This window comes from Phycodurus eques, chromosome 4 (genome assembly GCF_024500275.1).
Source record: "Phycodurus eques isolate BA_2022a chromosome 4, UOR_Pequ_1.1, whole genome shotgun sequence".
Lineage (NCBI taxonomy): Eukaryota > Metazoa > Chordata > Actinopteri > Syngnathiformes > Syngnathidae > Phycodurus > Phycodurus eques.
Genome location: NC_084528.1, coordinates 30,814,561 through 30,831,708, shown reverse-complemented (window position 1 = coordinate 30,831,708; position 17,148 = coordinate 30,814,561). Strand labels below are relative to the sequence as shown.

General features: G+C 39.5%; 1 protein-coding gene across 1 annotated transcript; it reads left to right on the top strand.

The window, feature by feature from the left end:
• The first annotated feature begins 1,089 nt into the window (after positions 1 to 1,089).
• irx4a (iroquois homeobox 4a) lies at positions 1,090 to 6,185 on the top strand. The gene is made up of 5 exons (XM_061675842.1): positions 1,090 to 1,134; positions 1,768 to 2,019; positions 2,822 to 2,928; positions 4,066 to 4,376; positions 5,189 to 6,185. The coding sequence occupies exons 1-5, from the start codon at positions 1,090 to 1,092 to the stop codon at positions 5,896 to 5,898; spliced, it is 1,425 nt and encodes a 474-aa protein (XP_061531826.1). The 3' UTR covers positions 5,899 to 6,185.
• Positions 6,186 to 17,148: the final 10,963 nt, after the last annotated feature.

The window sequence follows — 17,148 nt, the reverse complement described above, 5'->3', positions numbered from 1 at the left end:
TGACCCTAGGGGCCTTCCACATGTCTCAACCCGGGACTCTCTAAGCAAGCACAGTGCATGAACTCCAGGGAAGGAGCTTGACTTTTTGGGTGCTAACCAGTTTGGCCATGACAACATTGTCAGAAGCTCAGCGAAGATAAGACTAGAAAGAAAGAAAGAAAGAAAGAAAGAGAAAGAAAGAAAGAAAGAAAGAGAAAGAAAGAAAGAAAGAAAGAAAGAAAGGTAGATAGATCGATAGATAGATAGATAGATAGATAGATAGATAGATAGATAGATAGATAGATAGATAGATAGATAGATAGATAGATAGATAGATAGATAGATAGATAGATAGATAGATAGATAGATAGATAGATAGATAGATAGATAGATAGAGGACTGATATGAAGGATCTTAATTAGGCTTACTGCATTCCACCATATCCAAACATGTGCATATACTCTGGACACTGATTGGGCAATTCATTTTTTTTTTTTTTTTTAATTCACTTTGGTTAACTTTATGGAAAAAATATCTCAAGCACAGTCTTCCCTTAAACGCCACCTTATTCTTTTGCAAACATCAAAACCTTTTTTTTTTTTTGCCTCTAGTACGAAAATGAATAATAAAGTTACAGTCTGATCATTTTTAGAGTGACAAACCTGTGACGTCATAGACACTGCCTCTTAAAACAACCTGCATCTGCCGCTCACGTCTTTTATACAACTTTTTTTTACAACGCAAAAATACATATGGGACAACAAAGTTATCATTCGTGAAACCGATAGGTTTTATCACTATACTTTTATTTGTTTATTTGATAGATATTGTTCATGAAAGAGAAAAAAAAGATACACTGCAGCTGTTTCGTGTCTTTTTATGTATTTATTTTCTTTGAACGGTGCTCGAGCGGGGAAGCATTTTACACAAATTAAACATGCTGCTGTGCTTCGCCCTATAAGCATCCAAGAAGCTGCCTGAGCTTGTCGATCAATTGGTAGAGTGGAGCAGCAGCAGCAGCAGCAGCAGCAGCAGCAGCAGCAGCAGTTTGCGCGACAGTGGAGACCCGCAGTCTCGCTTGATTTCTGGATATTGGGGGACCTCTCTACCATGTCATATCCGCAATTTGGATATCCATATTCGTCTGCTCCGCAAGTAAGTTCACGCAACTTATTTCATGGAGAGAGGGAAAAAAAACATATTTGGGCTGAAATGACTGCGACTGGTTATGTGGTTTGGTGTTTTGCGCACTTTACGCAAGAGTCTGGATGGGGAAGGTTTTTCTTTGCACGAATTTGGCACCTGCAAAGGTCGAAAACGGACGTGAGCGTAAAATAAAGATGCGTCCAGTATGCTGTTGCCTGTATTTTAACGGACAAACAGACTTGAGTTGACGGCAGCACGCCACGCACATGACAACTTGTTCAGTACAAGCCACGTTCATGTTCTTAACTAAGCTGCTTTTTTTTTTGTTTTGGCTTTATGCCATTGACAGATGTTGTTCTTCGCCTCGATGTTTTGACCTCTTCACGTTATATCAAAGACGTACATCCTTTTATGTTAACATTATAAGTCAACGCCTACCCATTAAGTTTGTTTCTTTTTTTTTTTTTATTAGTACATGCATTTTTTTCTTATTTATTCACTATCAAGTCATTTCTGTTTAGTAGTTTCCCACTTATATGCATGAGTTGAAACTTGGTAGTTTTTTTTTTTTTTTTGGGGGGGGGGGGGGGATTATTATTATTATTATTATGAAATGAGCTTTTCCGTATCCCTTCCGCGCAGTTCCTAATGACAAGCAACTCTCTGACCACCTGCTGCGAGTCCACCGGCAGATCCATCGCCGACTCCGGAGTGCCGGCGTCCGGGCAGACGCCGGTCTACTGCCCGGTGTACGAGAGCCGGCTCCTGGCCACCGCCAGGCACGAGCTCAGCTCGGCCGCCGCACTGGGCATGTACGGGAGCCCCTACACCGGCACTCAAGGATACGGCAACTACGTTACATATGGAACGGACGCCTCCGCGTTCTACTCGCTGGTGAGCGCCTTCGGTTTGTTTTTTTTCTTTTTTTTCCTTTTTTTTGGGGGGTGGGGGGGGTATCATTGATGAATGAATCTTGCAGTCGCGCCTCTCTGTTTAACAAAGCTGCTACTGTCTGCATGCTGGCTTGACGTTGCCGCATCTTATCACTTCACAAACTCACATTCTGGTTCAAGATTTATTTTTTATTTTTTTTTCAAATGCATTAATTGATGCAGAAAAAACAACAACAACAACTAAATTGTCAACTTCGTAAAAGCTTGATTTTCTCAGCGTGACATGCAATTGGATTATTTGTGAATGTCAAGAAAAAAAGAAAAAAATCAATTAGTGGGGATTTATAAATTAGTCTGAAGTGTTTGACGAAAGTTGAACAGACAAAATAATGCCTGATGTTGTGTTATGAAAAATGTATTCCTCATTCAAAAGGGTCTCAATGTTCTTCTGAACACATTCTAAAGCACTTTTTACAGTGATTTTGTATTAATTCTGCTCTTAATATGGCACACATTTAGTAAAATATGATTTGGATGTTTTGAATGGCACCTCATTATTGATGCCCTTTGCTAAGAAACGAGGATGACTTTCCTTTGAACTGTATGCTCAGTAACCACAAGTTCCACCAAATGGTAAAAAAAAATATATATTATTACCGATTTGACGGTTTTTACCGTTTTCTTGTGCCCAAGTCAGTATTTTCCAATCAAATAAAATGATTCTCAAGTGCTTAAGTAACAGAGTCAACGTTCGCGTCCTTTTTTTTTTCAATTCCAGCTTTATTTTCTTGTCCGCTTTACAGGGTACATTCGACACAAAAGATGCCACAGCTTCTGCGCATGCAGGAATAACCCAAGCGACGGCCTACTACCCCTATGATCCCACCTTGGGACAATATCAGTATGACAGGTAATTTGTCTTTCGATAAATTCACTTGAAATTTGTGACCACTATTTTGTGTGTTCGCTTCTTTCGGAAGCACGCAAGGGCCCGTGAATGTGAAGTTATTCTGGAGATGTGTAGCAGAGTTCCACTGGGTTGGAAAACCTTTGCAAAAAGTTTGGGAATGATTTTAAAACACATGACAAGGGTGTTGAGGGTTACGCCGTTCAGGTTTTAGCTTGAGGGTCATATTGAAAAGGACTCAGGTTTTGTAGTGTGATGAAAAGTAATGCCTGGATTTGAATACTTACGAACTTCTCGACATCAGCATGCCGTTTAACAGAAACATGGAACATTACTTGCACGGAAAGCATGGTATTATTGTTTAACTAATCCAAAAGGGCATCTGCTTTTCCCAAATAGGCTAAATTCAGTGTAGACTATGTGAGGTGCACACTAGCAATAAAAGGCCTGTGTGTATCAGGCACTCAGATGAAGAAGGAGGCCTACAGCAGTTGCACTTCATCTGCCCGTCTTTTTCCTGAGGGCTCATCACTACACACGCATGAAGCAATTTTACAATCTATTTTGTTTGCTCGAGAAGCAAACGGGATGAGGAAAGGTGCAGCTCTCCCCTTTTGATTCCCTTAGCAGTGCTTGACCCCCACTAAGCAATTCAAAGCAATAAGGCCTCATAAAAGGCTCCCCCGAGAGGAGTTTTACAGCTCTCTGCTGACTGACTATCAACAGTGTGCATTTTAAATGTAGGGATATATTTGTGGGAGGAGGGCGGGAGGCAGACGAACCACACTTTGAAATTGCCTCCACAATACGTGACTGCTCCTTTATGGCTATGAATTACTTTTTATTTTACCTACTAAAAGTTATGAATGGCATGATCTTTGATGTGGTTACTGCTCTCATGGCTTTGCTTGGATGAATGTTTGAAACAAATGTGTAATCACTCACTCTTGTCTGATGTGGAAAAAAACATATTAAACATAGTCCTAAAGTTTGCGCTCTGTTTCCTCACTTGAAGTTACGGAAGCAGAACACGTGCACTGTAGTATTTAAAGAAGAGGATGCGGATGAATGCACGAGTTGTGACATTCAAACAGATTCCAAATGCTCTCATTGCCATTGTGGGTGTGTTCTCACGAGCAGATATGGTTCCATGGATGGAGGACCTAGGCGCAAGAACGCCACTCGTGAGACAACAAGCACCCTGAAGGCCTGGCTGCAGGAACACAGGAAGAACCCTTATCCCACCAAAGGTGAAAAGATAATGCTGGCCATCATCACCAAGATGACGCTGACACAGGTGTCCACCTGGTTTGCCAACGCCAGGAGGAGGCTGAAGAAGGAGAACAAGATGACATGGCCGCCCAGAAACAAGGGCTCCGAGGAGAAGCGATATGACGAGGACGACGACTGTTCTCAGGAGGAGCAGATTAAAAGTGAAAGTCAGGAAAATGGTCAGTGTAACCGCAGCAGTCGTTGCTCAATCGTTTTTTGAAACGGTTTAGCAAAATTTGACAAGGGGTCTCCTGTTGACTGCCTACGATGCTTTAGTGTAGTTTAGTCTTGAGGTTTCTTTTTGGAATACCGACACGACTGTATTAGCTGCATGTCTGCAAAGTATTATTCTAAATCTTATTGTACTGTATTATAGTAATTGTAAACATGTTTTAGTTTTGTGAAGTAACTGTAAAACACTATCACGATGTTGATTGAAAATGCAAAAACACCATATAAATGACTATTGTTCCCCCCCCCCCCCCCCCCAAAAAAAAGAAGAAAGAAAAATCTGTGTTGGCTTGTAAGGCTGATGTGCACACAATATAGATCCCTTTAATTAATATCTTCAGTTGAGTCAAATGGATCAGGGAATGTATATTGTATTGTGACAAAAGGAGGTCATCAGGTCTTTTTTTTAAAATTGCTCTTTAATCAACTAAATAATTACAATAAAGAGGGCTTTTTATACTTCATTTGCTTTATAGAACAAAAATGGTTGATGGGTATTGGGCCCAACTTTTTTGGGTCGCCACTGCAATTAATGATGATTTTTATTTATTTATTTATTTATTTTTTAACGTGCTGAAGAAAACAAACTGCTTTCGTTCTGTGTGGAGAGGAAAGTGGCTTTGATCAGATAAGATGTCAGGATCCACTATCACTGGACTTGTATCATTCTGAATGGACTGAGAGTGGCTGATGCTGTTATCAGATACCTTGTCGCCATCCTTCATGCACTGACTGCCCGCATTCTCTTTTTTTCCCCCAGATAGTCGAGGTCAATCCAATAAAGATCTCCAGCTGAGCGACCTGGAAGACTTTGACACTCTGGAGTCAGAGAGTTCGGAGTGCGAGTTGAAGCACAGATACCACATGAACCCTCACATGACAACAACCGGCGACTGTCCCGCCGAGCACCTCATCAAAGACGGGTCCGTGAAAATGTCCGGCCCGGTTTCGCTCGGGGGGGAGCAGGACTTGAGTAGCAAAAGTTGCCTAAAAACAAACCAGGAGGATTTCCAGGCGGAAAGCAGAGCGCAACCAAAGTCTTGTTACAGCCAACAGCCGCAGCACCACATACTAGACGGCAAACCTCGGATCTGGTCTTTGGCCCAGACGGCGACCTCCTTGGTCCAGACTGATTACCCTTCCTGTATGCTGAGGTGTCAAGCACCCCCGTCCTCCTCGCTCAGCCCACCCCCTGTCGCTACCTCACCCGCCCCGGGCCTGGACCACAGGCAGGACTCGCCTGTCACTACACTGAGAAACTGGGTGGACGGGGTCTTCCACGATCCCTTGTTCAGGCACAGCACTTTGAGCCAGGCCCTGACCCACTCCACCGTATCCTGGAGCAGCAGCACCACCAAAGGATCCATCTTGGAGGCCCAGAGGAGTCCGGGGGTTCTGCAGCACGACCAGGACTCGTCCAAAGACACTGCCATGACTTTCAAAACTATTAACAAACTCTTTTGTTCGTAATAACACCAAAACAAATAATTTATTTATAAAAAAAAAAAAAAAAAAGGACAAAAACACCTGGGATGGAAGCTATATGTCGCGTTTTTGCTGGTACATTCTTTAACACAATGAACTATTCCAATTGATCCAGATTTATTTTATTTTATTTTTTTTCAACGCACGCGCACAAATAATCAAATTGTATAATATGTTTACATCTTGGGACAATATCTTGAGGTTTACAGTATTTATTATTTACTTTACTTTCATCCCTGTACGCATGCATATATAATTCAAATCATTTGGAGGATCACTATTAAATAAAATAAAAAGGTCTCACAGATGCTCAGCTCTCCGAAAGTTGGATGAGTTTCAACATTGTTCACTGAAAATAAAATAAAAAAACAGGCAGACAGTTCTGAGGAGAAATGTCCACGGATGCTAAGGAAGAGGGATTCCATGTATAAATTGATGTTTATTTAATGATTAAAACATGGAATTGTCTTCATCATTTTGAAAACAAACCTAAAATAAGCACAGCAGTCTCCTTAAAATGTCTCATTTCAGAAGCAAGCCCTCAAGACAGGCCAATATTAAAGCTGTGCCTCATTAATTCCATCTAAACACGCTGTAATTGGGATGTAGGTGGACATTTTCCACGCCACCTCATTGATTTCCCCTCTCAACTCTCTCTGATATTCGCCATTCTCAACCTTGTCCATGACGCAGCTGTCAAACTGCTAAGTTATTCGCCACGCGTCCATTAATGGCTTCAGAAAAGGAGGTTCAATGAGATAATTGGAAGTTTTCGCTTTTGACACGGGCTCCTCAATTTCCCTCAGACGACATCCAGGAAGCAAAAGGTCTGGGTGTCGATTCTTCCTCGGCTGAAGAAAGTGAAAGGGAGGTACTCACGTTGTCTGAAAGTGAAAAGGGCAAAGGAACTCGAATTAGTTGTTGTAGATAAAAGGGCAAATAGAGGAAAAAGAGTCAAGGGTACTTGACAGTAATGGCGAAAGTGGAGCTCTCATGGGACTCTGTCCTAGAGGAGGCGGGGGTGTCGCGGGGCTTCAGAAATGAATTTTAAAGGGGGAAAACACATGAACAATTGAGCCCCCTTTTTTCCCTGCAAGGAAAACAAAACTAATGGGATTTATTATATTTGCGAAGCATTAATAAATGTATTCCCTTTTATAAAAGGCGGGAAAAAACAGCGTTTTAAGAAGAAAGTTGATTTGTGACGAAAAAATGTGACAGATATGCCGGGTTAATTGGTACTTAATTATTACAGGACACAATGGTTGCCTGATAAGACAACCCTGCCACAATGTTTGATTAATTTAGCATGAAGGTAGATTTTATAAGGCCTGCAATGTGGCTCTTTTTTTAATTGACAGAATAAGAGAGAGGTGGTTAGAAAAAAAGGAGAGGGAGTGCAGAGCTAAATCATTCAGCCGTGTCAAATACGAACACACACAGAGAGCATGATGGTAAATTAACAGGCGCCTTTTACATACAGACCATATAAAACTGTAATCAGCGATGCGTTACTTTTCATTAAGCGACTTTGACAGTAGCATATTGGGGGGCGGGGGGGTGCACTAGCGTGGGGGGAGTTTCCACGGCCCAAATAAACTGAAACACAGAGAGTCATAAGATAATTCCTTAAGCTCCATTAACAACTCTTAGCCGCAGGAAATGGGCTCCCCTGAAAACATCTTCAAATCTAAAAGCTTTATCGACCTGGCAAACCTCAGCTGATGGTGGGTTTTTTCCCCACCCATCACACCCCAACTCTCTCTCTCGCTCTCTCTCTCTCTCTCTCTCTTGCGCTCGCTCTTTAAGGGACAAAAACCTCCAAGTGAGGTAATAGACTTTGACACAATACATTAAATGGCGAATGAGAAAAGTGGCAAATAAAGGGCACTCTTAAATGCCTTTTAAACGCTACCAATTAGAGGTTTAAAACTTGAATAAGATGTAAGCCTTTGGCATATGGCTGCCTGAGCGAGCTGACTCAAAGGCTTAATAACAAGCTTGAGCTCATTCTCCGAGTAAAATGTGTTCTAAATTCCTGCAACACGACACTCCCTGCAGATAAAGCGCTCAGAAGTCATGATAACTAAGATATCCACTAAGATTCAAACAAACTCCCTTAAAAACAACAACAAAATTATCTCATTTTTATGGGAAAAAAATCATGCAGCTTGACTTTACAGAATTTTCCTGGCAAAATATATGATAAAAATGTAAATCTTTACAGATTACACTGTATATTTTACAGTATAATTTTTTTTTAAGTTTAAGGTCAAAAACGCGGTGCATTAAACAACCCTATTCTGCTGAATTAACATGACTTGGTGCTAATTAAATTTTCAAATTATCAATAATCAGACAGAGCTATGCCTTTTTTTTCTTTAAATACACTAACACATATGAAGATAATGACATTTTAACTAACTGCATTATAAATAAAACCATAATAACACCATTGCTACAAATAAGTAACACTCAGTTAGAATTCTGCAATTGTTACTCAGGAATTCCTGAGGCTTGATTTTACCAATTAATGTTCGGCATTACACAATCTAGAACGGAATTGACCTGGAGGTCAGTATACCAAACATAACCTAAAGTCACGGTTTCATAAAAAACAAAGTGCAACAGTATAAACGTGACAGCTAAATGAAGCACATATTCAGCGAACTATTGGTAACATAAACACGCATGAACAACAAAAATTAACGTCCTTATTACTACAAGTTCCACGTTGCATGGTGCAATGCATTCTGGGAACTCAAGTAATTTTTATTAAAAATGCTATATTAGGATATATAGGGGAGAAAATGGGCATTATTTTATTCATTATATATATTTCTTTAATTAATCAGCTGATTAATGGGTTCTTGGAATTTTGGTTTTCCAGATATCGGACTCCACAGCGGCCCAAAAATAAATAAATAAATAAAAATCCATATCTGTTCACTAGTTTTATTCTACAGTTATCTCAAAAGCTACAAAGAATTATGATGCTTTTTAACATATTTTTCCTTTAAAATTTGCATTTGTGAATGGTTAAATAATTAAAAAAAAACATTTCAATGTTTATATATTAACAGTTATTTTCTGTCGTGATTTTTCAGCGTTTTGTTGTATATTTCCTTTTGCAGTGAAGCATCCTGTCCAAAAAGACACACTTTTGTTTATTTGGTCCCACAAAAGGTGAGCGCAACACAGAACAATCAGCGGCCGTGAGCATCCCCTGAGAGGCACAGTCTGGGTCAGGTTAATGCCACTCTGACCCTGAGCCATAAATATATTTACACACCATTACACGTCAGTGTACTAACGCTCTCTGTCTCCCCCACTCACGAGGACTGTATAAGGCTCACAAGGCTCGATTGAATATTTCATCTATAGACTGACAAACATTAATAACGTGAGAATTGCAGTGATGTGATTGGAAGAAAGCATGAAGCATGACAGTGTGAATAGAGAACAGAGACATACAGTACTTTATAGTAAATAATCAGCTCAGTAGCCTGCACGGCCCTTCTAGACATCAACGTGTGCGTATTGCAATTTATTAAGGATATTGCAAAATTTTATATCTAAAATATGAAAACAATTGTGGGCCTCTGTTATATTAAATAAAGAACCCTTTTTGCAATGCCTATTTCCTTTCTTTTCTAATTAAATTACATAAAAAAATCAAACCATGAGTTTTTGTTCTGGTTGATATTTAGACATTAATATATTATTATATATTATTATTATTTTTAATATATTATTGACACAATACAATACATTCACTTACTGTAACATTTGGATAGTTCCTCTTCTTGACTTTTCTTAATATATCAGTGATTTTTTTATTTTTTATTTTATTAACAATAAATTACATTTCCCTGTGATTTATATGTTTAACTTAACCACATAAATCAGTAATATACCAGCAGTGTTTATCTCTAAACAATTAATGGTGATCAAAATGATGATTAGTATTATATATTTTTTTATTTTACCTCGCTCTTGACTAAGTAGCACGCTAATTAAATTTAGGTTTGGCACATGGGACAGGTAATCAGATGTGTGTCTTTTCTGTTACCAGTCAGCAAACACCAGCATGGTAACTAAGTGGCAAAGCTAAGTCCCACCCTGGCCATCCACTTCCACCCCTTGAAGATTTTTCGAGCTTATTCATCTTCTACTGCTTATCGAAACGGATTCTATTGTGTGCGTGTAATCTTAGGTGTGTATTTGTTGCTGTGTTCAGGGTTCTGCATGTGTCCAGGATGTGCCTTCAGGCCAGGGCCGCTGGCCTCTATCAGAGCCAAGCTGCCATCACCTCCCTGCAGTCATTCCACAGGTCAAGAGGTTTTAGCCTGAGGGGCTTTGTTTTTCACCATCTTAAATGCTTCTCCAAATGCTGACTGGATGACCGAACCAATCATGAGCATCAGTGGGCTATAAGCGAGCTATTAAAAAAATAAAATTTCTTTTAAGTTTAATTGAATGTTGTTGTTTTTTTATATACTTTTGCTAAATGAATAAAATGAAGATATTATTCTTCCTTATTCTTTTTAATTATTAATCCAGACCAGGGGTCGGCAACTTTGAATCCTCAAAGAGCCATTTTGACTGTCTCCCAAAATATAAAATAAAATAAACTAAAAGTAAACTATAGTGTGTTGCATTTATGAAATCAATGATATGCTACGGAGAAAAGCATTTTTCATTTTTTTTATTTCTGCATGTAACAAAAACATTTTGAACTCTGAAAAATGACGCTTGGTTGCACGTTGGAGCTTACGTTCAAATGAAGTGGTCAACGTCTATTTGAGTCTTTCTCATTGTCATGAAATTCAAACGCAAACCTCAATTATCCACCTGCAGCCAGCTAAAAATGAAACCAAAACCGTCGTCTGTTTCTGTGTTCCGTCATCATTTTATCACGGGGAGCGCAGAGTCAGCTGTCAACGTGAGTTAAAAAGGACTATTTCACTTGACAATGTCCAATATTTGCAAAATAATAGCCAATTAAGCTATTTATTAAATTAATGAAATTAATTACAGAGATTTTTGCTCCTGAGCCTCAGTCTCAGTGTGCAGCGGCGGAATATCAGGGCTGTAGACGTCGCCTTCATTTTCACACACGATTCTAAGCTGTCATCTGTGGGGCTATGTGAGTGATGTTTGTTTTTTAATATATTTCATGTAGCACATAGAATGAAGTGTGTTTCCTTCAGAAACTTTTATTTTCTTGGATTTATCCCTGGTTTACCTAAGGAGGGTCAAATAGCTCCATAAATCAAAAAATTATGCGACCCATACGTTGAGCTTTTCCGAGAATGTATTTATTTTAATGTTCTTTAAATTCAGAATTACATTTGCGAAACAAACAAACTCAAATTAAAAATAATTAAAAAAAAAAAAAAAGTATTTTCCGAAGTCACAGAGAGACACAGCAGAAGGACGAAAGAGCCACGTGTGGCTGTGGAGCCGTGGGTTGCAGACCCCTGTCTAGATTCTAAACCATCACAGTGCCCGAAGCGCTTTACAGAAGCTCACATTCACCCATTCCCGCTGGACAACTCGCTCTACCAACTGAGCCACAGCAGTTCATAACTTAACACCGAGGAAATAGTACAAATACATTGGGCTTAATGACGAGAGTAATCTCGATTACAGCTAGTCTAGCTGGTTAGTTAGGAGGCTACTGTAGATAAAAGCAGCTTCTCTAAGAATTTTTTTTTAAGAACGTTTACTAAATACAACAGTATACTGTAATTATATGATTATATAATCTAAAAATATAGCCAGATAATGTTAAAGTGTCATTTCAAAAGTCACAACGTCACCATTTATGAATGCAAAATTATCGATTGGTGTCGATACAGACCGCTTATCAATTAGTCTTAGTTTGTTTTTGTACCTCTGAGTGTTTATAGTTTGGGACTGTTTTATCACTTACCCTCGAAAGGTCAAGGGATTGTCAAGAGGGTGTGATCATAGGTCATCACCGCACACTTCATCTCCGTCTGACAACTCAGTTAAGCTCAGCAGCAGATAACAGAGATTCTGCAAGCCAGTCTCTTTGGTTATTCTTATCCAAGTATTTTGAGGGTTAAAATCAATGTGTTTTTTTTTTGTTTGTTTGTTTTTTTTAAGCCTTGCCAGTGCCTGGACTTAGAATAGCGCTTCATTGTCACTGTTACAGGAGCAAAGAAAATCAGTTAAGCATCTCCCAATTTGCAACATTGACTTTTTACGAACTTTATACCAACGGTCAACCATTTTGTTTTAGAACAAAACATGTTTCTCACGGCTATATTCCATAATGTTTTATTTTACTAGCTTGCGGACACCCCAAACCCGGAAAATAAAAATCAGCATATATATATATATATATATATATATATATATATATATATATATATATATACATATATATATATATCGCCCAGAGTTAATTGGGAAGGGCTACACGACTCTAAAGTAGAAAATTGATGCATAAATGGCATTTGAACATTTGACATTTGAAACCACTAAACCAAATATAAGGCTAAAATAAAACAATTGTCAGTTTACATGACTCTGGCTATACAAATGTCAACATTTAGTATTCAGTAATAATGTGTTAAAATGTGTCCACTCATGAGGCACAAAGTGATTAAAATATTGTATAATACAATTCAATACATGACATCGAAGCAATTTTTGATTGCAGCATGTTTCCAGAGATGAATTGAATGCGTTTTATTATTTAGCAAATAAAAAATGCATAGTCAACCAGTTTTATTTTATTTCTTAAGATCGGCATATACTTGACAACCCTTAATCGAAAACAGAATTATAGCTACAGTGCAGTTGTTTTGCAGCTCGAGTTCCTCTGTGGGAGCAAGAATGAGGTTCCAAAATAGTTCCTTTAACAAGTCCCACAGCGAGAGGGAAAGAAACACCTTTTTGGGCACATCACTTCTGGGCTACAACATGTAGTGTGACGATTCAATAACTCCAACAGCTCCGTTTTAGGCTACTGTGGGCGTTTTTGAGAGACAGCCCGGCCAAGTGTGAGGACGTGCTCGCAGTTCGGGGATTCACCACCTGCAATGTGTCTCAATCAAGCCGCCTGTTTGGCTTCACTTACTCCCAACTTTACTCCTTTTAGCTTTATTCTCTTTCTAAGCGCTAAGGTTAAAAAAAGGAAAAAGCAGGGATTTAATTCCCCTTCAAATTGTTCAGATTGTGATGAGTCAGCCAAGCGATTTGATTTCCACCTGTTTTCAGAAATAAATGGCCGACTCAGTTACAAGCTGTACATTTTCTTGACAATCTACAGGGAGGAGGGAGAGTCAGATTCTTTTTTCACAGGCTTGTACCTGCAGTGGACTGGTAGGGGTTCAGTTTACCGCGTCCGCTGTCTGTCAGACTAACTGGGACTCCAAAATGTTCACGCAAAAATGTTCAGGAAGTCACTATTTCTTTTAACATAAGCTAACCAAAGATGACCTGTCGAATTTGAAACTAAAAAGGAGTACAGAAATAACGAGCCATCCCTTTGTCAATTTTTTTCATTTATGCTCCAAGCCAAAATTGAAGTTACCATATAAATAAACAAGAATAAAGATAAGTAAACTTGACTTGACAAGTGGGGAAAAAAAGAAGCGATTAAACTGTCCTCGCATTTGTGAAAAAGAAAAGCCACAGTTGTGAAGGCACATTCAGCGGTTTATTAAACGGGACAAACGGTCAAACACAGAAATACAAAATGAGTGCACTCACACGGAGCTGCTGTAAGACACAACTCACGCTCAGACGCTCACACACACTCACCCAAACAAATAGGCCAACCCAAAGTATGTACAGTAATTACACTTTATGAAACTATATTTTTCTTGACATTGTCTTTGATTGTCTTGTCATGTTTTTTTGCATTATTTGTCTCTATTAAAGCCCCACCCCCCAAGAGGGCAGAGAACAGAATCTTCATGGTCTGTCTTTTTGTTTCGATGAGGCCTGCATTCAGTTTTGTCTTGTTTTCCTGTGTGCCATGTTAAGGTCTTGTCTTGCTCAGGTTTTCGTTTCCACCTGTTCGAGTTAGTCCTGTTCCTTGTGTCTACCAATCTAGCCTACCAATTTAGATCTAATAAAAAAAAAAATGTTTATCAACTTTTTTTTGGTTTTTTTTCATCTATTTTTTTTGTTTTGTTTTTAACATCCGGAATAAATGTATGTCTCGTTTGCCAATAAAGAGTACAGTAACTGTATTATACAGCCGTGGCTAAAAATATTGGCACCCTCAGGTTGCCAATGACTGTACAGTATATCTGGCAATATGCAGTCTCCAAGAGCGACACATGGCAGCAGGAGTTGTCTGGGAAATATCGTGCATCGTTTGTCCAAATTGCTACTCTTCTATAAATGTACTCAAATGAAATGGCTTGTTTGCTTATTCTGCATTAATCTATTTGCAGTCAGACGAATGTAAATATGCTTTGAGTTGAGGACAATGCAATTCAGTAAAAGCTCAGCTAGGTTAGAGGATTGCTGTAGCGCTCCCAAATGTGGTTGAAAGCGCTGAGGTTCTTGTGTGCATGAGCAGCGTGTGTGACTGGTACAGTGGCTGCGGCTGACTGGGCTGCCTCCTCATTAAGGCACTAGCGAGCCCATTTGGCCTGCTCCTGTAATGGGAGCCTGTACAGTGTCAGAAACACTTATTTGCTCCACAGCCATCACAGAACATTAACATTCACGACAGCCCATCACCTGAAGAGGGCGAAGGGGTGGGGTGGAGGTGCTGAGGGGGCAAGGGAGGGGTCGGGTGGATGTATTTGAGGGATCACAGGGCTTGCTCACTGGCGCAGTCACATAGACAAAGACTTTTCGTACGGAGACACAATAGCGCTCACATCACCCCAAACACATACACGAATTATTGTTTTTCATTTACTGTAACTATCCACACATCTCTGTGTAGTTTATGACCACCTGAATCCATGTTCACACATGCATATTTTCATTCTCTTAGAAGTCTCACTTTTGGAGATCACGCACACACTTCAAAAGTCTGCGTTCTCCCGTGCGCTCTGCAAAATATGCAATCAGCCTTCTAAGTAAAGGTCACATTTGCAATGCAGGTGACTCAAGCAGAAGGTAGCAGGTAATTGGCCGACGGGACAGGGAACACTAATACTTCGTCTCTGGAAGATAATGTGATGGATGGTGAATGCTTGGCATCGGTGTTATTAGATGTGTTTGGGGCTAGTGTAGACCAGACCGTGGCCTCCACTTACTGTGAGTGGAAATAAAAAGCTTGGGTTGGGGGGTGATGGACGTTGGGGATGTGGGGATTTACACATAGAAACAGATAGTAGTAAGGTCAAAGAGGAGGGCTTGACAAGGTCCTCTGTTCAGATAAGGAGTAACAGGCTGATGTAAAAACAATATATACACATTTAAATGACAAAGAAACTTGAGAGTAGCAGTAACAAGTTCGTCATCTTTTTCTTCTTTTTTTTTTTTAAAAGACCTTCTCATTGCAACCAATAAAGCAATAGTAAGGCTCATTTTCTTATGAATTGTTCTTCATGCAATGTTGTCTTTTAGTTTGGACAGCAAATGTTTTTATTCCCTGTCCCTTTTATGCAACAAGACATTAGGAGCGAATAGGTAATAAATGCTGCCATGGGACTGCAATGGTCCTGGGCCAGAATAGCAGTTCTCAGGTGCCTGAAGTTGGTCAACGCCATACAACACAGATGTGAAGGAGTATCAACAAGCAATTATTATACAAATAAATATGAAATTAGTGATTCACCGGAAAGCAAATTATTCAAGTATTTCTTCTCTTTATAAAGTACATGCAAAAGTAAAAAATGTTAGTTCACAATGCATTTGCATGGATGGAAATATGTGTTTTGGAGCTTCACTCAATTTGTTGAAACAGTCCTATTTTTATTGTATTTTTTAACGCAACTGTATATGTACCGTAAGTGTGTTGACATGTCTCACCTCCCGTTCTATTTTTTGAGACATAATTTTGGGTCGGTGAAAGTAGGCAACGTCTTCATGAAATCTTTGCAGTTCTGTTGACTTGAACTGTAACCTTCAGTGAAACCCATAGTGGCGAGCATGGCAAACGAGATGAAGGGCATATGAGAAGCATGCTAAGTGCTATGCATTCTAATTGAAGTGGGCCAACTCTGGTGGGCTGAAACACTTTAAGACACATGCATTATTTACATAATGTCTGTGGCAGTGTGGTATGGTGTGTGTGTGTTTGTGTCTGAGACACAAACACACACTGTATCACACCTCCTTTGGTGAGGAAATATATTCTATCACTTGTATTCAAGTGGAAAAAAAGGATCAGCATCCATATGTCCTTACACACCACAGACACACGCGAAGACAGAAAACGGAAATTCTGTATTGCCGCTTACTGTTCATAAAACAGGACAAAATGGGTACTATAACTTCATTACCCTATTTCAGAAATGCTGTTATTCAGATTCAGATGTTTTAACAGGAGAGCCCATCAGAACGCTGTTGCTATTTCTGAAACTAATCAAAACAGCAGCACCTACTGAGGCTCATAAACAGGCATTCAGACTGTAAGGTGTGGAGTCAGACCGCCAGTAGAGAGGAGTTTGTGGAGATTAGGCCTATTACAGAGTTCCCGTTGAATCTCATGTGCTTACTTTGCATTGTTAAGAGTTTTGTGTTTGTGTTCTCTGAAGCTTTGCACCAGCTACGTGCACACACAGCCACTAGGTGATGCTCGAGCACCTGCCCTTCTGCCCTGAACCTAAAAAGTGCCATTTTTGCTTTCCCATTTTTTCTCCCTTCATTCATCAATATACATAGTCCTTGGAAGATTTGAATATGTGCTCCCACCTTGCCCCCAGGCCCCCCTCTTCTTCTTCCAAAACCTTATCATTTGAACAGGGGTGTGTTGACTCTTTGTATCCACTGTAGACTCCCTTCACCTGCTTTGTTAATAGTTGTATTATCGACTGTGTTACAGGAATAAAAAAATAAAAAATAAAAAAACACAAGTTGAATACATACTACAATTGTTTTAAAATTGCATGAATAATTTTGGTGATGGGTGCCTGTTAATTTCGGCTAGAGCACCTGCCCCCCAAAATGTCTGTGCACGTGCCTGCGTTGTTCTGCTCAGCCGGCCTCAGTTCTTGCTGACTGAAACCAATAATACAATGCATATTATCTTATTATTATTCTAAAAAAGCATTGGTCCAAATAAAA

Excerpts from the sequence above, each read along its gene's own strand:
- irx4a (XM_061675842.1), top strand. The coding sequence starts at position 1,090 with ATGTCATATCCGCAATTTGGATATCCATATTCGTCTGCTCCGCAA. Across the intron at positions 1,135-1,767 it reads CATATTCGTCTGCTCCGCAA|TTCCTAATGACAAGCAACTC; the intron begins GTAAGTTCACGC and ends CCTTCCGCGCAG. Across the intron at positions 4,377-5,188 it reads AAGTGAAAGTCAGGAAAATG|ATAGTCGAGGTCAATCCAAT; the intron begins GTCAGTGTAACC and ends TTTTTCCCCCAG.